The sequence below is a fragment of the Mus caroli genome, unplaced genomic scaffold (genome assembly GCF_978045245.1).
Source record: "Mus caroli unplaced genomic scaffold, Mus_caroli_1 scaffold_9, whole genome shotgun sequence".
Classification (NCBI taxonomy): Eukaryota; Metazoa; Chordata; class Mammalia; order Rodentia; family Muridae; genus Mus; species Mus caroli.
In genome coordinates, this window is record NW_028227264.1 from 9,536,711 (window position 1) to 9,559,635 (window position 22,925).

General features: G+C 39.2%; 1 protein-coding gene across 9 annotated transcripts in view; it reads right to left on the minus strand.

The window, feature by feature from the left end:
- The window catches only part of Utrn (utrophin), a 489,906-nt gene that overhangs the window by 61,180 nt on the left and 405,801 nt on the right, over window positions 1–22,925 (minus strand). For all 9 annotated transcript variants that reach the window (XM_085842639.1, XM_085842635.1, XM_085842637.1 and 6 more), the window contains 3 exons: window positions 12,807–12,868; window positions 11,005–11,079; window positions 3,010–3,211 (listed from right to left, as the gene is read on the minus strand). In XM_085842639.1, the coding sequence (XP_085698765.1) occupies window positions 3,010–3,211; window positions 11,005–11,079; window positions 12,807–12,868 (339 nt within the window). The remainder of the gene's footprint in view (window positions 1–3,009; window positions 3,212–11,004; window positions 11,080–12,806; window positions 12,869–22,925) is intronic.

Below are 22,925 nucleotides of genomic sequence, written 5' to 3' on the forward strand. Positions count from 1 at the left end.
TTGTGGTGCCTTTTTACAACAATAGAAACCCAAACAATGAAAGAATGAATGAATTGATGGATGTATGGATGTATGATGGATGGATAGGTAAATCAATATAACTCTTTCAAGTAGTCTGCTTTTCTCTTGGGAATTCACTGTCCATTTCCTAAGAAACTCTTTCCGCTCACCCAACACCTGTGCTTCAAGTAAATCTATATTAAAACATTTTCTTAAAGAACTATAACTCTGTCACATAAAACTTTTTAAAAAAATTAGCTGAACACAGGCATCATTTTTAAGTTCAAAGCCTTCTGATGGTTCTGTAATACCCAAGATCCCTACTCTGGGTAGAGTAAAATTATAGTTGATCAGAGTCCCTCAGAGGACCATTACTTGAAGTAGAGTTAACAGTCATTGCTCAGATAAATGAATGGGCCATATGAAGTAGAGAAACTCAGATAGTCAATGCTGGACATCAGTGATTACTGCCTACAGAGTAACTGAATTTTCCTTAGCTTAATTAATTTTATTTGTTTTTTATTAGATATTTTCTTTATATACATTTCAAATTTCAAATGCTTAGCTTAATTCATTTATCCCGATAGAAAGTGAGTCCGAAGGGAACCTATCTGACCCAGAGGGGTGATTGATGTTTCATTGGCATAGAGGGGAAGTAAGTTTTGCAGGATTTTTTTATCCATAAAAACAAAACAATGGCATATTTTGAGGTATTGTTTTTCTAGTAAAAAAAAATTCTATGTAGCATTTCTATGTGTTCACATTTGGCTGTCAGAAATGGGATTGTGCCAACATTTAACTCCCAGAAATGAATCACAACATTTTGCACACTGGGTGGGTCCTAACAAAGAGTCACTGCCTCCTCATTCTAGAATAAAAGCATGCTCTGACCTTAACTGTGTTCCTCTGGATTTGCACACTGAAGTCCTAACTCTTTGTATCTTAGGATACTGCTTTTCATGCCAACAGCATCTTTCAAGAGTCAGTTAAAATGAAGATGGAAGGGGAGACCTTAATCCAGAATGCCTGGTGCACTTGTAGGAAAAAAGAGCAAGTAGAAAGAATTTATGGCTCTTTATGGAAAGAAGAGAGAAACAGAAGAGCCAAGGGAGACGTTCTGGAGAAAACAACACAGCAGTCAGCCCCACCATCACTGTGAGCTCAGTCCTTAAGCCTTTACAGATGTGAGGAAATGATGTTTAAGCAACCTAGTATATTAGGTTTTGTTTCAGCAACCTAGAAATCTACAATTGTCATAGTAGGAACCTGCTGGGGGCAGAGTGTTCCCCAGAAACTTTGATCAAGTTGTCCTCCTCTTGCTTTTTCAGAGTCAGATGAAGTCCCCAGATGTTCTCACTTAGCTTTCTTTCTGAGATGGGAAGCCATGTTACAGGCTACTGCACAGAAAACATGGAAATAACGAGCTATTTACGGTGAATTTATTGTAGAAAAGATGTCCTTTGAGGCTTTGAAACAGTGATGAGCAAATTAATGAGCTACTTATGCTAAAATTAATATTGTATCCAAGAAGAATTACAACTTTGTATTAAAAAGCATCATAAAAGATACCAGGCAGCAGTGTATTACAGTAAATCCTCTTCTCTTCCTGGTAACTGAGCCTCAGTCTCACTCACGTGGCTATCTTTTTATTTTATTTTTTTAAAGATATATTGATATTTGTTACTACTGAAAGATAAAGGATCTCTTTTCCTAATGAAAGAAGTAAATAAAATTATAGATAAGTCATGTCTATTATCATCATCATTTATTTCTTACACAGAATCAATCGGCTTCTGAATATGCACATTTATGAACTATCATCTATATTCTCTGATCTATGACTACCGCTTACCTTCTCTGTCTTCAGATGAAAGGCTGACAAATGTAAATCTTCACATAGCTACTTAATGAGAACTAAGTTTTGAGATTCAAGAGAAAAGCAAGTCTTCATTTTCCTCTTTCATTTTTGCATACTTCAACCCCCTACCAGAGAATGAATAATTCCCAACATTTCTGAAATGTCAGCTCACAGCAAGTCTTTTGATAACTGATTAGTGCACAAATACATTGTCAAAATCAAAAGGGTCCCACACGTGCAGGATGTGCTGGGCTGGAAGTTAAGGGTGCTCCTTTATACACTGAGAAACAGTTCAAGTGCAAGTGTCAGTGTCCTATCGCATCAATTATAAAGGCAAGACCACTTCAGAAAAACAAAACCACATGGCAATCATTAAAGGACAAACCGAGTTTTATTCACTGCTGTCCAAATTACACTCAAACCGCCACCTTACAAAGTTATAGAGATTCTTATATGCTAAAAATCATTTTAATTCACAGTGAATGTCAGCTTTTGTTTGCCTGTTGAAAAATAATAATCTAAGATAGTAAGGAGCAGAGAGAAAGAAACCAAGCAGCTCAGGTTTCCCTAGCTGCTTCCTGACAGAGAGTGAATGCTACCTCCCCAGCCTTCACTGACTAAGAAGTCACGAAAGAACACTTGTATGTTCCCTTTTATCCTATGGTTGGGAGCAGAAGGACTTGGAAATCAGTTACTTTTAAACAATCAAAATAAATCTTTCTACTGGGTGAAAGGATTATGAAAACATCTTTTTAAAGAAATCCCACTAGGGTTGGAGATGTAGCTCAATGGTAAAGTGTTTGCCTCCATGTGCAAACTTATTCCCGAGTTAAAAGTTTAGTATCACCCATTAATAAGGGTGACAGAGAAAAAAGAGAAGGAGAAGGAAGAGGAGGAGAAGGAGGAGAAAGCGGAGAAAAAGAAGAAGAAGAAGAAGAAGAAGAAGAAGAAGAAGAAGAAGAAGAAGAAGAAGAAGAAGAAGAAGAAGAAGAAGAACAACAACAACAACAACAACAACAAGAACAACAACAACAACAACAACAACAACAACAATAACAACAACAACAGCAAGGCGACGATGATAGTGCCCAGTTTATTATTAATATGCTTCGCTCACTAGTGGTCATTTAAAGAATAAATGACACACTTACGTGTCATATACATTGAGCAGCCAGTTGAGACACATATCGACGCAGAGTGGGACATTGACCAAGTCCTTGTGCAGCTGCTCAAGCCCATCGTAAGTGGTGGTCAGACAGTTGATGACGTCTGGGACACTCAGGAGCTGATCATTTTGGTTCAGTTTGTGCTGCTTGAAAACTTCATTCGTCGTATTCAGCTCTAGGAGATCCACTAATTGGATGAGGAAAAAGGATTAGAGAGAGGCATCGCCTTACCCAACAACACTGAAACCCAGCACTTCTATTCTCCAGCTTTTAGCTTGACTGGTCAACTCATGAACTGATCCTTCCCTGTTAACTTCAGCTGTTAGTGAAATAACACTTCCATTCTCTCAGATCAAATATATTCTCTATACCTTTGGGCCTGTCCATCTAAATGCTGTAGCTTTTGGATCTTCTACCAATTTTTGGTCTTTGAATTTTTCTTTCTTTTTGATATCCTTGTTATAGTCGCTCTGTGTTTTTCAGTACAGACATGAGTAGTCTACAAATTTATTCCAAACATTAAAATATCCCAAGTAACAACACTGGTCACCTCATGTTAGCTCACTAACAGTCTCTTCACCACTTCCTAATTGCTTTTTAAATTCTCTAAAGTTAGTCTTAAGTGATTCTCATAGAAATACCAAAGTTGAGAATATTGAGGAGGAACTCTGTGATTTCAACAGATATCTACACTAGGTGATGTTTAAATCTGGCTAACCCATCATCTCCTCAAACATTTATTAACATGTGTTCAGGGAAAACATTCAAAAATCTTTTATTCTAACTCTTTGAAATGTAAAGCAAGTTTTATTATCTATAGTCACAACAACAGACACCAGAACCCTAGCTCTAATTATAACCTGTAATTATATAATTATGGCCTATCAAGCAGGTAATCTCCATACCACTGTCAAGCTAACCATTCCCTAACAGTATGCAAAAATGTACATAATGGCATTAAAAGGTCACTGGAGATAGTTTTTTAGAAAAATGAAGCAAACAAATAAATAAATAAAAGAACCAGATTTCATAGAAAAGTAATAGCTCTCTACCACCTGAAATGAGTGACATCAGAATTATTCTCAACTACCAGAATTGGCCCAAATCAAGTCAAGCCCCTTTGCCTTTCAGACAACCTGTAGCTAAGATGGATTCCTACTGCTTCACAGATCACTGGCCTTCAGGTATTTATTTCATTTCGTCTTTACTCTTCTTATGTAAAGTACAGATGGAGGGTAAGGCCGGTGCTAGAGCATGTAGGGTGTGCATGGAGCTCTTTCTTAAGCACATTACTAACAGGAAGGAGGAAAACACCTGGGAGAAGGATGGACAATCGTGTGAGAAAGCAGACTCGAGCTACAAACTCATGGTTGGAAATGCTGTAAGGGGAGCATTTTGCATTTTTACTTTCTTTACTTTCTACCTTCATGGTGGTTTTGTAACATCTGCATAAACTCAGATATTTTATGCAGTTGTTGTGGATGGACTCAAGTCTAGTACAATTGTCATTTATGTTTCATATATACCTTATGTACGTGCTAAAGTAAGCTCGTAAGTATTTTGAAAGAACGGTGCTTATTTCTGTGTCTGTGTATATCTGTACACCATGTGACTGCAGATGTCCTTGAAGGTTTGGAGCCTTCCAAGAGTGATCAGTGAGTGACCTGATGTGGGTGCTGGGAACTGAACCCTGTTCTTCCAAAAGAACAGCAAACATTTTGCTGAGTCATCTCTCTAACCCCTTATAATTTTTTACGCGACTGCATTTCTACTGAGATTCATCCACCAAGGTCAGGCATGCAATTCTGCAACCACGTCAGCAAACGTAAGCTTCTGATACTGTGGTTTTCAGATTGTAGATGTTTGGATTAGGAATACTTGGCCAAAGGACAGCTTGAAAAGACTCCCTAGAAGGTAAATTTTGAAATAGTCTTTGAAAGATAAGATAGACAAAATATAAGAGATCCAGGAAAACAAGGGGGGGGCAGATATTTAAAAGCACTATCTTCCAGGAAGAGATGTTGCTTTAGAAAAGACAGAAATTAAATTACTCTAAAATCCCACTAGAGAAAACAGATGGCAGCTAGTATCAAGTGTGACACATAGTGGGCTGTGGTCTTACTGAGGCAGCTACTGTACACAAAGCTTCCACCCCCTAAAGAAGATTCTTCTTTATAGTTAACTTTCAGTTATTCCTTAGCAAGGTGAAAACAAAGCCCAGCAGACCATCAAACGCCTATGCACTTACTGAATGTGGAAATGACCCAATTCGTAACATACAGGCATGGGAAATCGCAGGCTGGCACTAATTTAAAGTTTGCTCATGGAAATGACCATTATGTAAAATGTTTGCTTCATCTTCCTTTTCCAGGTTTTTAGCACTGAAAAACATCTAAGTGGGACTGAGAGCATTTAAGTAACTACTTCTTTCTTTTCTACTAAATAAACTTCCCCAACCCCCATGACATCATGACATCGTTTGACAGTGAACCAAAGCAAAGAAACAGCTTCTTTTGTATCTGAGTACTTATAGCTAGTGATTAACTACTAATTTTAAAATTTAAGTACATTTATGAAATAAGTCTATGCCGGCTGTTTAAACAACATTTTTTTTCAAGTTGACTACAGTAGAAAAGAAATATGTTAAAATTACATAGACAAATACAACTTCTACAATAACTCAATAGCAAAGACTTTTTAAAAAGACTCAGGCAGGAGACATAGGAATTCTGAGGAAGAGGCCAGTCCCTTTTCTTTTAGATGTCAACAATATCACTGCTAAATGTATGCTACTAACAAAAAATAATTTGCATAAGCATTCCATGAGCTGGAAATAGTGCCAAAAAAAAAAAAAAAAAAAAAGAATAAGTGACCTGGGAATCTATATTTTTCATTATCATTTTGCTCCATTTCTTGGTACTATAAATTATTTTCAACTCTGAACCTAGGATAGCAGTAGCAAAATCCACTTTCTACAGTATCTGACAAAGGGACCTGCTTAATCAAGGACAGTCGACTGAAAAGCATGGTTCTCCACAGACACAAAGAAATATATTCAATTACTGCCAGAATGGTAAGATTTCTGAATTCCAACACTAATTATGCCAGCCGCAAAACACACAGGGACAATAGACCAAATTGCAAAAACATCATTCCGGGATCAGTCCACCCTTCACTCAGTTCAGAAAAGCCTTCCTTGTTATCCACTCTGGGACCCAGACAGTAATTTGCCACTTCCCACAAACGATCCTGTCTTCAATTTCCAGTGATTTACACTGACACTTTGACTTAGTGCCTAAGCCAAGCAGGCATCTTCCTGAAGCATGTCACATTTCGGGACCTTTTAAAGAACAGACTACATTTAAATCACAGGAAATTATGATTTTGTCTCTTCAGAGGGAGAAAAATGACAGCTTAGTCATGCATGCGGTAAATGGAACAAACAGGCAATTTGTTTTCTAAGCAAGTTACAGACTTTTCTAGATTCTCACATATGAAGCACAGGGGGTCAAAAAGAGACATCATGCCCTCTCCTGGGTCAGGGGAGGGTAGAACTGATAAAACAGAAGGACACTGCAGAGTACCTGACTCAGGGCTTTGGACATCTCTCCAGGTCTTGGCTGTGTGCACCATGTCCTCTTCCTGGGAAACACTTCTACACGCAAGCTTTCAGGCTTGGAGTTTTAATCTGCAGGGATGATGGCTCATACCTCTCACCACACAGCATCTCTTTAGATGATTCCACATTCCCTTTCCTGCCTCGAGTCTCGTGGTGAACACTAGCCTGTTTTCACTGCTCGGTCCCCATCTCTCAGAAACTTCTACCTCGCTGTATTCCTAATCAAAATCTTACCTTCTGAAATCTGGTCTTTAGCAATTCTAGGACCTTCTGTCCTTCATCCTTTACAATTCGCCAACTACCAATCCCTTTGTAAACCAGTCACGAACAGGCAGTCCTATGAATCTTCCCTTCCAGTGGGCTTAGCCTCAGTCATCTCTGGCAAGAAGCACCTACCCATTCTATTCTCTCTTGTTTTCATGCTAAAATACTATTAAGGACATACACTGCCTACTTGGTAATATCGTTTGACTGTCTCAAAGTAGAAAATGATTGTATACTACTGAATTCTAGACAGAAAAATTATCCAAACTTTAAAGCCAATACCATAGAGATCAAAATACTAAAGAAATTAGAAATGGCTTCACTTTGTCAAACATCTCTTTTCCTAGAACTAGGGAAATAGGAGGAATGCAAGATCAAGGCTAGCCTGGGCTACATAGTGAGCCCCAGGACATCTGGGCTACATAGTAAGATACTGTCTTGATAAGTAATGTTAGTAATAGTTAATAATAATACCTCCAAATCAGAAATTTCAAGAACAAAATTTAAATGAACTCTGAAGGAATCTAAATGGGATTTAGGGAAACCTCTTAATACTGAGTAAGCTAATTCACCATGATACATTGGTTGACACTCTCTGACCTGTATCCAAGCATTTGACTGGATGCATCTAACTCCTATGTCCTTATCTCAGATTAGTGTCCACAGGCCGAAATCCAAGGTGGCTCTTATGGTTGAGTAAATAGAACTGTGATGCAAGGACACTGGCTTTCTCTACACCACAGGGACTGCTTCTGTCTCAGCTAGTGTTTCCTCTTACTTCTCTGCATGGCCTGCTACAAAAAGTCGTGTGTGTGTGTGTGTGTGTGTGTGTGTGTGTGTGTGTGTAACACATAGAATGCATAGTGTGTTGAAGAAAAAAGAATACACAATCTGTTACACACCAAAGAAAATGAACATACTAACATATATGTAATTATACGCCATCATGATCATGAGGGAACTCTCTAAACTTTGCATTTACTTTAAGTTCTTAAAATCATATATGTACCATAAATAGAATAGCAAGGCTTTGAACTGTATATAAATGAAACTGAACTATGCAAATGTATTTTGCCCTTTGACTTTTCGCATTAGTTTGACAGCTTTTGTATGGACTATGCTGATGTGACAGTTAGTTCATTCAGGTTTTGTTCCTGTATAGTAACATATTTTGAGTAAGACAAAATTAAATAAATCTAACTACTACAAAGCATGACTCTAAATTTTTTACATGTCTTTTAGTACACACCTATGTCACCTTCAAACTCACCATCTTGCTCAGGATGGCCTACATGTCTCCAGCTCTGCACCAGAAACTATAGGAGGGCTCAGGTAGGGAAGAACACAGCACAGACTCTTCCTTCTCATAAAAATATAATTCTCTTGGAAAGGCAGGCAAGAAGTATGTAGAAAGAATATTAAGAGTTATGATTCTGACCATGTGTCTAAGACAAGAAGTGTAATAAAACAAAAACACACACTCACATAAGAAAAGACTAGATGGAGTTACCAGGAGTGAGGGAAGAGGGGCCATGTTATTAAAGCATAGCTGGCAGCTGAGACCCACGGGATAGCACACACCAGTCACGGGAAGATTGCAAATGGGACCCAGAGCTTTTAGGCTGAAACTGGGTATAATCTGGTAGGCCACTCTTCAAGGTGAGCTGATGGGAGCACAGGGAAGGAAGTAGGGAGACAGAAAGCAGATGCCGGCCAGACAAAGGGCCCTACATAATAAGGGGAGTGCAATCTGCTGAAAGTATGAGCCTTCCATCCACCTGCATTGTGTCCTTTAGATCTGAGCCCTTTGCAGGGTGGAATGAGTCTCTTGCCTTGTTCTCAGAACCAGATGAATAAACCAAGACTGAAAGAATAAAGACAAATGTGCTCTCTCTTTTATGCTGGCAAGAAGGCACTATGCTGAGTGCAGACATGCACAGAATGAGAGGTGACCATGACCTCAAAGCCACTGTGTGTAGAGCAGGTCAACCTCCTGACACACAACTATTACACCAGGCAAACAAGTGAAAAACAGCAGCTTCAGGCCATCATAAAAATGCTGGGAAAATTAGAAACAGGTGGGATGAGCATGAAAATTGTAGAAGAGGTAAATTCTAAAAAGCATCAGGAAGAAATAAAAGATGAGCCAAGGCAGTTTAAGTAAACAGAGAATTTGAGAGAGAAAAGTTGATTTGGTCAAACAGGTAAATGTGACAAGTAGTATAGAGGCTCCAGGCTGGAGCCCTGTGGTGGCCAGAGGCAGTGGAAAGGGGGACGCCAGTGGCTGTCAGGAGATCCCTGAAGCTATGTAAGCTGACACAAACTGGGGACTTTGTTCACTGTACATTATAAAATATCTTTTAGCTCAGAGACTGGAGGAGTCGCTCTTCTGCTCCTCTCAGGTTTGGACGTGATCCAGAGAGAGACATCTTCCTTCAGGAGTAAGAGAAACCAAGAAAGCACACCCTCAGTGCATAAAGAGGGTTCTCTACCCAGGTGCAGAACAGAACACTGGTAACATGTTCACCATGTTACAAAAGAGTCTTTGGCCAGTGGAAAGTCCATGGCTGGGTCATCTACCCTCATTTTAAAACCCAATAGGCCTGGAAAGACAAGACTAGCTGGATGTTGGGTTCAAAACTATTATCACTACAGACACATTGAGGAGATAGACAACCTGCCTTCTGTTCACAGTCAGCTTCCTATCCCATTCCCACCCAATACACAGATCTCTAGCCCGAGTGTGAGAGCTCCCATGTTTTGAACAGGTCATTCTGGAACATGTTTTGTAACTACTACAACATGCTGACTACCTTTGAGCCTGTGGGGATAACGCAAGGCTTGAAGTCACCTCCTCCTTCCATTCTGTGGTTTAGATATTACTGTTTCTCTGCCTGTTAGACTTCTCATCCAAAAGGAACATAGGTCTTTCTTATTTAATATTTTGCACAACTCTGTCTTCTCTAAGTGACTGAACATCTCCCTTTGTTCGTCTCTGCTCACCCAGCCAACTTAAAATGGTTCCATAACTTATATTTAGCTATTGAAATTTTATTTTCCTTAGTTGGGGGAGGGGGTGTGGTGTGCAACTGTGAGTCCACAGAGGAAAACTTACAGGAGTTGGTTCTCTCCTTCTACCATGAGATCCAGCGACAGAAGTCATTAGTCATATACAACAAGTACTTCTTCCATATGAGACACTCATCAGCCTTCCCATGATAGGTTTTAAGAAGCACAATTTTTGTCCCTAACATACCATTTTTTCTGAGGGTAATTTTCAAAACTTCACTGAGCTACCCAGGCAGATAATAGCTCTTAACAAAGAGTAGAAAACAAGCATATATGGAATTTTCCAAATCTCCCAATCTTTAAAGTACATGCAAATATTAATTGCATAATAGTATCTAGCAAGGCTCAAATGTTGCTTGTTTCAGGTCAATAATCCAAGCAAAGACAGAATCCAGAAAGCCTAAATACTCTATTTACAAGGATATACATGTCTGCTTACTTTTTGATATTCTAGGCATAAAAAGAACCTTTGGTTAGAATGACTACCATAGAATATCCCATGAGCATGCCCTCCACAGGGAAAAATCCATTAATGACACAAATAACTTCTGTCATGTTTAAAGGAAAACAGAATTTTCTGTCATGTTTATGGTTTTAGTTCCCAGACAAATCAGCAATGTGAATGCTTTGCATTTCTCTTTCATGACTGTATTGAGTCAAAGAGCTTGGAAGCCTACAGTTTGGAGTGGACAAAAAGGACTTACTAGGCAACAACCTACTACTTTGATTCAATGGCTTAATCTTTTAAAACTGGGTGGCAGTATAAATTTCCAAACTGCTTTTCCTACGTTTGGATAAATTTTGCACTCTGAATGTGAGTGGCACTGCTCATTGGTTTTGCCAGTACCCACTGACAACACCAATCATGAAGTATGAGTAGAAATGCAGCTAACTCCTTCAATGAGGGGCACTGAAAGTCAGATTGACTCTGCAAATAGCTCAGCCTCGCCATTTGTCTCTGTCTTAATGATAATAACAACAAAGTTAACCTCCCAAAGCAAGGTGATTCAGTTAGTGTGATAACTCACGACATAATGCTTTTTGCAGCCTTCGAATTTTGATTGCTGTGCGGTAGGCAGAGAAACGTACATTATTCAGATCAGCTGAAATGGAAGAGAGAACAAGTTAAAGGCCTGCTTATTATTTAACTTATACTGAATGCCAAGAATGAACATATTCGCTTATTTTGGATCATAGAAAAATGTGTGAGTTCATGATAAAAAAAATCTTCCTAAATTTCACATCAATCTATAAATATGATCAAATGATTGTTCATACCATATTGGGAGACACTGCAAAACAATCTTATTCAGAAAACTCAAAAATCCCTTTCCATGACCAAATCACCTCTTTTCCAAAACCAGTGATAAAATGGAGGTCAATCTGACCTTTTCCATCCTCATTTGAAACTACAAGTCACATATCATGTCCTCCCCTTTGGAGGAAAAGAACAATATGCATAGAAGTTGGTGAGAACCTGGACACATAAGCTGGCTTCTCCTTCATTCTATTTACCAGCAGAACATCTCTCTTCATCTAATCAGACTACATGACTTCATCAGACCTATCAGAAGTAAAACATTTCCTTACTTTTCACTTCTCTTTCATAACACAAAGCTTTGATCCAATAATTTTGCACTGCTATTCTATAGAACCTGTCTTGTGCTGTGGGTGTGTCAGCCATGACCGGTGGGGGTTATGAGCATGGGGAAAAGTTCTGCCCTACGGGAAAACAGGAGGTACCAGTACAACTGGGGACTACCAGACTGCTCAGCTAACAGGGTTTCTCCTTCAGAGTCATTGGCTTACTGGGGCAATTAGTTTTCTGTCGTCTGCCAGCTCATCCCAGTACTCATGGAGGCTGTTCTTCTACGCTCTGTCTACCCTGATCAATTTGCTTCTTCTATTGGTTCACAGATTTGGTTGTTTTAAGCAGATCTATGAAAATAATCAGCATTCCTATCTTGGAACCAGTGAATATTACAATTTCTTCCTCTGTTCCCTAAAGATAGGCTAACAGAGACTGACAAAGTTGGAAGAAAACTCAAAGATCACTGCCTCTTTTCCCCCATCTTGGTCTCTAAATCAAGCAAAGCAGTGACTTTTCTCCTGCAGACTCAACTACCAAGGGAGAGTGCCCGACAGAGCCCAGTGTTTAAGAGAAAAAACAAGTGTGTGTGCCTGGTCTTAAAATGGGAAGGAGTGGAGCACAGGATGCTGCCATATCCTCCCTTAGCACCGCCTCAGTTTCTCAAGGACTAAACTTCAGTGACTACTGTCAACCTGATGAAGGCCATCTCACCTGTTTTTAGACTGCCTACTGACAGTCTAAAAACAGAAATCTTTTTTTTCCCCTGTCAAAATAAGTTTAGTTTATGACTTAAAAATTAAGTAAGCTAATTTGAGAAAATTTTCCCACATAGAAAACAAAATGGTTTAAATCAGTAAATTTGAAGTTACTATATTGTTACTATGTTTTCCCTTTTTTTAGTGTGCAGAGCTGAATTATAAGATGAGGTAAGACCTAAAACAATCAGATCTCTCCTGGAAAATTAAGCCCTTTTGGCTGGTACACTTCCAAATCACCAAGTCTTGCTTTATGCGTTTACCTTAGGAGTTCAACTACCTTTAAATTTCAGGACTCTTGTTGTAGCATGTCGGGGCACTGTCTTCTCATGCCACAGCATGATCCTTTCATCCACACAAGAAGAAAAGATGAGTAGCCAAGTATCTTTTTATGACTATTCAGTCCTTGGCTATGAAGGCCATTCACCACTACTAAACACAGCAACACTCACTAAGGCCTGCTTATAAATACAGCAGCACTCACCAAGGGATTGAAAGAGTTCAGTCATTTTAGGATGATCCCAACAGGTTGTCTGTGTTTGATGGCTGGGGAGAAAACAAAAATGTAAGTATAAACAACATACTACAAAATACAATATAAGCTATCGTCTTCTAAAATCCTACATAGACTTGCAAAGCATGCAAAAAAAATCTCCATATGGATCACTCAGAAATCTAGTGCCCAATTATTACTCAGTATTCAAGGTATGAATAATAGGGGCTGGGGAGATGGCTTCAGGAGTAAAATGCTTGCCAAGGAAATATGAGGATGAAAATTCAGAGCCCTGTACTCTGTGAATCCTGGTGGGTTTGGAAGCTCATCTATAATGTCAGGACAGTGGAGAGAGGCAGGGGGAGTCTGCAGTAAACTGGCAAGCTAGACTTTGGTGAGCTCTGGGTTCAAGTGAGGTACCCTGCCTCAAAATATAAGGTGTAGAGGAATAAAGGACTTGTGACCTCCATATATGTACATATATTCTGTCTGTCTCTGTCTGTCTCTTGTCTCTGTCTCTGTCTCTGTCTCTCTCTCTCGTCATTTTCCACATACATGGGAACATGCATAAACTTGCACGCTACACAGACACATATACATACAAAACCACTCTGAATAACCAATTTTGCTTGTGTAACTGTATTAAGAAAAGATAGACAAAATTCTGCTTTCTGTATCGAAAAAACAATTGCAACTACAATCTGAAACACAGACATGAGGAATGACTGCCAGGGATGCTTGGACCCAGAGTAGGGTGTGGCCAAATCAATGTGGCCTCCGGAATAATATCCATCTTGTTAGGCAGATGGTGGTTTCTCATTCCCAGTAAATGCTTTGACAGCAGAAGGCTATGTATGATGAGTTGCTGCGTTCTGAAGAGTTACCACACTTTAAAAATCCTAATCAAATTCCTAAAGAGCAGAGAAATGAAGACTCTAAATCTGAATATCATGTGCTCACTTTGCCATCTCCTGAGCTCTTCTGTTTGTTAACCAGGGTTCTCTTCCTACCTAGTTCATGCCTGCTAGCTCTCCTCTCCTTACACAGCCCAGGCCCCAGCCTCTCCTTAGCTAAGTGCTTCTCTCTTGTGATTTTTAAACTCTAGCTCCATCTTCCTAGTTTTACTCAATAACAAGTACTATTATTTTTGGAGGTTGATAATTTTACATATGATCCCTATCTTTATTTGAAAACACACCTTTATTTTATTGCTATAATTCATATATGTTTGTTGGAAATCTTAAAAGAATAGATTGTAAAACAAATTATGGTGGGTCACAACTTAGATGTGTGCATATATGTGTGCATGGGCATATTTGTATGTGTGTGTGACTGTAAGCATGCACACATATGTGTATGAGTGTAAGCATGTGTGTGTGGGGGGAATATGAGTTAATCTATTAATATTAATAATGAGTTAATATGAGTTAATTTTGATGATTTAGTAGCCTTATATTTAAAAATAGTGTGCAGTCCATTATCTAGGCCATAACAAAGCAATAACAGCTAATAGTTCTCAAAAGACTTCTCAGATGACCCTTAATTCTTAAGAAACTGTTTAGCAAGCTATGTGAAATAGCACACAACATGAGAGATGATATTAAAATATTCATAAAAATAAATTTAAGAGAAATCACTGCTTTTATAACTTACATGATGCACCAGAAAAGTCGCTTGCATTGCTGGGCAAGGAACAGAATCATTATTTTGTATACTTGGGTAATACAATACCCTGATAATTCAAAATGGGTTTCAATAAATAAATAAACTTTACGTTTGAATTGAGTCAGTAAGACGTCCTAAGAATCTCAAATAGAATAGTTCTATGGAGGGAATATGTTTTAGAACCCACTGGAAAGCTGTCTGCCTCCTATCCTGTTATGCTTAACTCCAGTACAAAGGGACAAGTATTTCCACTTGACTTGAACATCAATGAAACCACTCTATCCTCTAACTACCGGTACTGCCCTAAAGATCATGGGCACGTAGAAGATGTCTAGCATAAAAGAATGGCTGTTCACAGTATGGCCATGAGCTTGGCAGAAACACATCTCTCAGCCACCAGTAAGATTTAAAGAACAGTTTAGTGAAAATGTAGTACAGTCCCATGCTGCTATCATGGGTTCCTAATCTCAAACATCAAAGACTCAGTTGATAGTTTTCTCTCTTTTTCTTTTTTTTCCTCCAAGCAATTTCAGCCCTGGTCACAGCACTATTGTCCAAAGATACCCATCTCATCCAAAGATACCAAGACAAACCAAAGCTCACAGGCCAAACTAAAGCTCTCAGCAATGCAGAATCAGACTTCAGGCTTAAATATCATGCATGCATTCTCTAGAACTACAGATGTGGACCTTCCCCTTGGACAATCCTATGCTGCCACAGGGGCAAAATACCACTGGCAAGTTAGGCAAACAATTGAGGATTCCAAAGCAGGCTGCTAATGGTTCTGCGCTGATGGCTGGGCATCCTGGGAACCTAAGGAACACACACATTTGGCAAGCAGATGGAGGGAGGGGCAGGGAGGCTCCTTTGTGAATTCAATACTAGTTGATTCATTAGACAGAACTGCAAAGGCTCAAAGTAAACACAGCCTTTGGTTACAAAGTAAAGCTGTGGGTTACACAACAATTGGGTGGGAGGTTCTTTCTTTCTTCCTCTCTCTCTTTCTTTCTTTCTCCCTTTCTTTCTTTCTTCCTTTCTTTCTTTCTCTCCTTTTTAAGTGGAGAAAGAGGATCAGAACAAAATCCATACAAGATGTAAAAGCTAAGTATATGAACAGCTGCAGGATCCCTAGAGCAGGGAAGTCTTGCCATAAAACTTCCAGCTTGCCTAGAGCAGGCAACCAAGACAGAAGCAAAGTAATGTCTTCCCTCAAAATAACGGAGGCAATCTTCCTATCTTCCAAGCAATCCCAAGGCTGGTAGAGGGAGAAGCTAACCACAGCACCCCGGGGAAACTACCCTGCCACACTAGAATGCTGCTACCAAAATCTTACTTCAAAAAATCGTACCTGATCCAGGAAGGTGTCCCGGAATAAAATAAAAATTTAAATATCCAAATGAATATTTAGGTTCAAAAAATCTCTGGAAGCAAAGGATAGTGTGAGAAGTGACCTCTCACCAGGGTGGCCAGCCATCCGGATTTGCCTTCATAGGGGAAACGATAGCAAAAATGGTTGAAGCCTTTGATGAGGAAAAGTCTACAGGGTTCCCTGTGACTTACATTTAGTTTGTTATGCAAAAATGCAGATCATACAGGAAAGTATTCAAACAAATGAAATTAACACTGTAGCGAGGCCATGAAGCAACCAACTGCACAGTTCAGCTTTGGTGTCCTTTTTGATAGGCAAATAGGAAATATATGGATTTCTGAGCAAACTTCTGCTGAGGGATATTAAGTAATAGGATAATATTACATTAAGGCATGGCTTACACATTCTATACATTTTGAAAACCAAGTTTTACTAAGTAATATTAGGTATTAGCCTAATATTCCAGGGAGCAGATTGGACTTTTCTGTATGTGAAAAGCTCAGTCCACGTTATGATGCTGCCTGTGACTTAGGGGACTCTGGTGGCTGTTTTCAGATGTGGGAGGGCACAGTGGAGAGAAGGCACTTAGATAACTCGTTGAGGGCCTCGGGCCAGGAGCAGTATGGAGATCTGAACACAGATGGTCTGATTTAAGCCTGAGCTCTTGTAATGGAAGTGGATTTGCAGAATTAAGGTTTTTAAATATTTCTTGATGAATCCATCCAGATTTGAGCCCACAAGTCCATCATTATAATCACTACAAACAACTTTTATCACTCTGCCTTCCCCCTCCCCCCTGGCAAATCTCGGGCCTGGATCTACTCAATTACTTTGCCTTTTCTGAATCAAAGCAGCTGTGGCTGAATATGGAGAAGAAAACAAAAACCAGTCTACATACAGACTGTTTCTACTTTAAATATTTGATTCCAAGCTTCAAATACCTGCCTACAAACAAGTGAACTAGTGTCCCTAAACTCCAAGATCACAGACCCCTTCCTTCCTCCTTCTCCTTGCTAACCTAAAAGGAAATTCCCTTCCCTGATACTATCTTGCCTTTGTCTCACACTTCATTGAAAAACTATAAACTGCTAGATTCCACCTCTCTACCTCCAAATCCACAACATTCCCTCTTCTACCCACCTTCCTTGCCACCCTTAATTGAACATCACTGATACCAGCAGTGGCCAATTCCCCACCAATGATTCAAAGGAAAAAAAAAAAAAGTGCTATGTTATCAGCTTATCTCACAATAAAACTGATCTGCTCAATTCTGCCAAACACATACACACACACACAAACACACACCATAACCTTAAACATACATCTTCTGCTAACATTCACCCTTTTCCCGCTTCTCCACAAACAAAACTTACTATCTATTATGCAATAGTTACACTTCCTGCTGTCACATTATCTACTCAATCAATTTGCATTTGGCTCCTAAATTTCTCCTCCATACAAACTGGTCTTATCAAAACTGTCAACAAGCCACAAAGTTCCCAGTGGAAAAGCCCTAACTCAAGGGATAAGACATTTCCTAAGGATGTTATGTAATAGGACAGAAGATAAGAAATGATAAGAAAAAAAAACAGATAATAAACCTGATTAAGATAAAACATAAACCTTGAGATTATTGTAACAATTGTTTAAATATAGTTTATAAAAGTTGGATTAGTAATCCAATGACCAATCAATTTTTTAGAGGCCTCTAAACTATATAGTGAAACAAACGCTGATAGTCCCGAGTGATGCCAGTCATCTAAGTGATACAGTCTCAAAGCCCTAAAAGATGGTATTTGCCACCGTCATTATCTCAATTTTTGGTTTCCCCGAGTGTGCCCCATAAGAAGAAACTCCAGTACCCCAGCGCTCACCACCATAACTTGAGTACTCACTCTGAACAGGATTGCATAGGCTGAGGGTCTGCTGGGGCAGTAAGGCACTGTCCAGCAAGCATCAACAGTAACTCCATGGTCCTCAGGCAATAGGAAACTTCTCGAACCTCGTCACAAGCATTTTGTCTTTTGGACTTTTAAAGGCAGGAAATTTAAGATTATATTTTGGGTGGGGGGATGTAATTAGAAACTCACAGCTTTAAGGAGAGAGCTTGACAGTCAACATTCCATAACAGAGAGTGTTGCTCCTCATGCAAATGAGACAGATTGTGAAGGGCCAGAGTCAGCCCTAAAAATGTCCTGGCTCCTCATGGTAACAAGGACATGAGAAAGAAAATACAAACTACAAACAGCAAAGAACTGGATTTGACTGTACAGTTTACTTAAGATAATTTGAGATTCAGGAGCAAGTCCAAAGGCAAAGCTGTAAGTAGGTTCACTACATCCCTAAATTCAGAAAGTCAATACTGTGGGCAGGGATGACAGAATAGTTGGTATAGAACTGTGAGAGAAGCTTTGCTGGTTCTTGGCTTTAAAGGGCCAGCAGAATTAATTTTCAGGGTGGCATGAACCTGGGGTAAGGGGAGGGGCAGGTGACACTTTGCTACAGGGCACTAAAGATTGATTAGAAGAATAAACATGCACTCCCTCAATAGATACGGGGCACCAGAACTGATAGGGCACCCCCAGCTGCCATCTAATACCTCCACCTCCCTGTCATCCTCACATAAGGGAGCAGGAACCACTCATCAGCACTGCTGGAAGCCATCTTCTTTTGCCTTGTCCCTGGGGAGCCTGGCATGGCTTTCCCTCAGGGCAGGGACATCAGGAGTCCGACCTCCCCAGAGGAATTATCTTTGTCTCCTTGTGGTTTCATTTTCAAAGGTGGATGTACATCTATTAGCCTCTCAAAAAAAAGTTACCAGTTCATCTGTTCGTTTATTTTTAAAGTAGATTAATCATTACCTCTAATTTGTTGTAGATGGCTATGTGAAATCCCTTTTATGTTATTTTGATTTAAAGCCAGAACAGAAGATATTCTACTTATTTTACAAATTTTAATCATTATGCTTGATTGAATAATAACTTTAACTATTTAATCTTCACAAAATGAAGGGCATGCACACTTCTTTCGTGGGTGGTTTCATAGCAATCCTTTCTGTGTCACATGGCAGGAGCTTACAAATTGAGTTCTTTCCTATTGCTAAAATCAGTCTTTAGGGCTGGCAATATGGTTCAGTAAGTAGAAGTGTTTGCTGCCTGCCAACCTAAACTGACCTTGGAACTGACCCTTGAGATAACAGTTTGTTCAAAGTTTTTTTTACCTCCACATCTGTGGCAGTCCCCTCCCTCACCTAGACAAAATCAATCAATCATCCAATCAATCGATAAATGCACAACTTAAAATCTTATTTATTTTTAGGAGAGGAATATGCATATGAGTACAGGTGTCACAGAGGTTAGAGAATTTCCATTGGAGCTAGGGTTACAGACAATTATGAACAACCAAATCAGGGTGTGGGTGCTGGGAACCGAACTTGGGTCCTTGGCAAAGGCCACAGATGTTCTTAACCACTGAACCACTCTTCCACTCCAACAATTTAAAAATGGAAAGAAAAGAAAGGAACTTTAAACTGGGGGGTGATGGTGCTATCGAAGTGCAATGGTGCTAAAGAATTTAGAAGATTCTAAGCCAGAATCTTATGCTATGGCACCAGAAAAGGACACATGAACATTAGAAAAGACTAGGGTGTTTTCAAAGACATTACTAGCTCCATCTACATGATCTCAGTGAACTAGGATGGGGTGGATATGAGAGATGCTTTGAGCCACAGCTCTGTGTTAGCCGCTGCGCAAGGCTGACCGTCTGCTATTCAGTTTCCTATGTTAGCCAAGGTGTGCTCATTCGTCTGAAGCTGACTTGAAGCACAGGGAAATTTAGTAACCCCAAGGAGCTTATATTCTGTCATTAGGCAATTTTGTTCTCTCTTCCCATCAGCAGAGTTGGCCCAGTAAGTTTAAAATATTTATTTTCCAATAATGAGTCACAGACTCGATTCTTATCAAAATAGACTTCTGAGTTTTCTTGTGCTTTGGTTCCATTTATTCCTTTATCATTTAACACAAAACAAACAAACAAAACACACACACACACACACAGAGCCTTCCTCTTTAAAGGGATTCAGTGTGTCCTGTGGTCTCCACTTACAAATCAGGAGCTCAGAGATATAATCTGTCCTTTGGACGAGGGAAAAGGAGGAAATGTGTTGTAGGGAGAGATGCAGAGGGTAACATATTTTTCTTGTACTGGGCATTAAATCGTTGCTATAGATTCATTTGGTTCTAGTTTGAACTTTCAAGAATCCTTAAAAATAAATTGTTCTTATCACTTAAGCTGTTGCTGGTAGAGAAACACCTTCACGAGCTTTCCCTTTGTTGTCTGGCTGGGTATTAGGATTTCCTATAATAGCCCAGCTTCCCTACCCTTGGTTAGGGAAAAACAACACTGCCATCCTATTTGTTATTGCATGCTCTATACCACACACACACACCACACACACACACACACACACTCCAAAATATAAGCTGCTAAATGTTGTTTGTTTGTATGTATGTTTGCAAGGCCCTAGGCAACCAGTTGGTATTCTCTTCACTGGGGAAAGCCACCTCGCCTACTCCCAGCCATCTTCAGTCACCTATAGTTTTTTGTCCCGTGTTGAGGACCTGTGGACTTTCCTCCAGTCAGGTTGGTATCCACTGATGTCACCTTGCTCTCATGTTTGGGCAGACATGTCAGTGAGACTTTATGGGTGTAGCTTCCAATGTTACTAGGAAACACAGTCTCAGAGTAAACTCCCTGATCCCTTCTGGCTCTTACAATCTTTCCACCACCTCTTCTGCAATATTCCCTGAGTCTTAGGTAAGGGAGTGCTTGTAGATGTAGCCATTAGGACCAGGCTCCACCACTCAGCATTTTGATTAAACCTGTTTTTCTTTATGACCTTATTTATTCCTCTCCGGCATTTGTTAGTGCACCAGGCACCCAACTATCACAGGCATTAACAAAGAGTCATGCCACATAGACATCTTCTCATAGTTCACATCTACATCCTGATGCTCTTCAAAGACATACATGCCTCTCACTACCATGAACTTCAAAATGCTAATGAAGGGCCATCTCGATCTGCATCCTATATTTTTAATTAACCTATACAATTAAGATATAACCCCAAAATAATTTTGACCTCTCCTTTCAAAGTCTCTTGCTGCACTCCAGCATTATATGTATGAAAATGCAAGCTTAAAATTTCTACTTGAATACTATTTTTTGACAGCTAAATTAATTCACTCACTTTGCCCCAGGAAATTCTAATAGCGTGACAATAATGCTAAGTAGGTTTTTAACATTTTTTTCTACTTATATGTACAGACATGCAAGAGGAAGTACACATTAAAAGTCCTTTTATTCATCATTTACTTGCATATGAATTTACCCAAGGATTGAATCTTGTTTTCGTAACAATTCTAAGTGAAAACTGGCACTCTAAACTCTACCTCCCAAGTTTAATGTTCCCTTTTCTATGGGGAAATAAACTGGAAAGTTGCATAACAGAGTAAACAATGAAAAACTGCCAGATTAGTGAATTTTATAGAACCCGGAGACTTTGCTCTAAATTGTGAATCCCATAAAAGACATTTAATGCTAAATCTGTATGTATTTAAGAAAATGACCCATTTCCATGTGTGTAGCCATGGACCCATGGAGGATCTGAGTCATGAAGAACAAACAAAAGCAAAGCAAAAGACAAGAAAGCAAGAAGAGGGGGAATTGGTAGGAGGGGGGGTTGATGGAGGTGGGAAAAGGACAGGAGAGAGTGAGGAGATGAACAGTTACCAGAATTCATGTATGAAACTGCCAAGTAATAACTACTAAAAGGAGAAAAGAAAATCTGATATTTACTAAGATATAGATTCCTATAATGTTTTCTATAAACATTATAGGAAGCTTAACCTTTAAACATCGTCGTTAAAGAATTGCCACTGCTATTTTATATATTATTTTTCCAGTGTTGGTTATGAGCAAGCAATAAGATGTCGGATAGACCAACTTTGCTCCCACATGTTTTCTCTCCATGAGAATTGGCTGTCTGAGCAAGAACAGTCTTCCACTGTGCCCCAACATAAACTCCAGGGGTTAGACAAGGTCTAACTGCTTAATTCTTCATCATCTATTACTGATGTATACAAATGGAAATTCTTCAGCTAATGGAAGTGTTTGTGTGTGTGTGTGTGAAATGAACTGTAGATGTCTTTCCGACCCCCACAAAAACAAAACAAATGAAAAGAGTAAGACATTTCCAATTTTCTCTATCTAGTGAAAACAAATACTGTTTTACTAAATCGCGTTTACATTTTAAAATATCTGATTATAGAGGAGTCTAGGTCAAACAATCCATTAATTCATTTTAATCAATCTTTATGGAATTCTAAACTTGGGACTGTATATATACTCATTTTTTTAATGCTACCACACAAAAAGCCTCCAAAGGCTAGCATTGAGCATGGCAGGGATGCTTCTGGGAAGCCTATAAGGACCACACCCCTTCTTTTCCCAGCTTCTTCCAATTGTCTCTATTCCCAGAATGACATTCCACTTCCTCCATTTTCAAAGTTGCATTTGTATTTCCCTCTTCCAGTCTGGCTTCTCCTCAGCTGCTCTCTTCCTTTTAAAAGGCTCTCATGACTTCACTGACATCAGGATAATCTGCCTATGGTAGCCTAAAACCTGGAGACTGTTGCTAAATGTTGTTGTCAACACTGTTATGTATAAAGAGAACTGAGTCAAAGTCCCAGGGGTTAGGATTGGACTTCTTTAAGGGGAGGGCTTATTTTGTCTCAGATTTATAACTAAAGCCTTATTATTTGATTCAGGTAAATATTTACCCAAGCAGACTAGAGGTCTTGAATACCATTGCTATAGTTATTATTAATTGAAATAAAAATGTAAAACAGCTAAGAAATTTTAAAATTTTAATTAGATGGCCATAACTGCTTTCAACCAAGACAAGTCATCTCATTCAGTCTTGGAGTCCTTTCCATTTCTGTCTGTAGAAATGACACACTCATCAATTGCCTTGATGCCTCATTCTAGAATCCATCACAACTCAATATACCAAATGC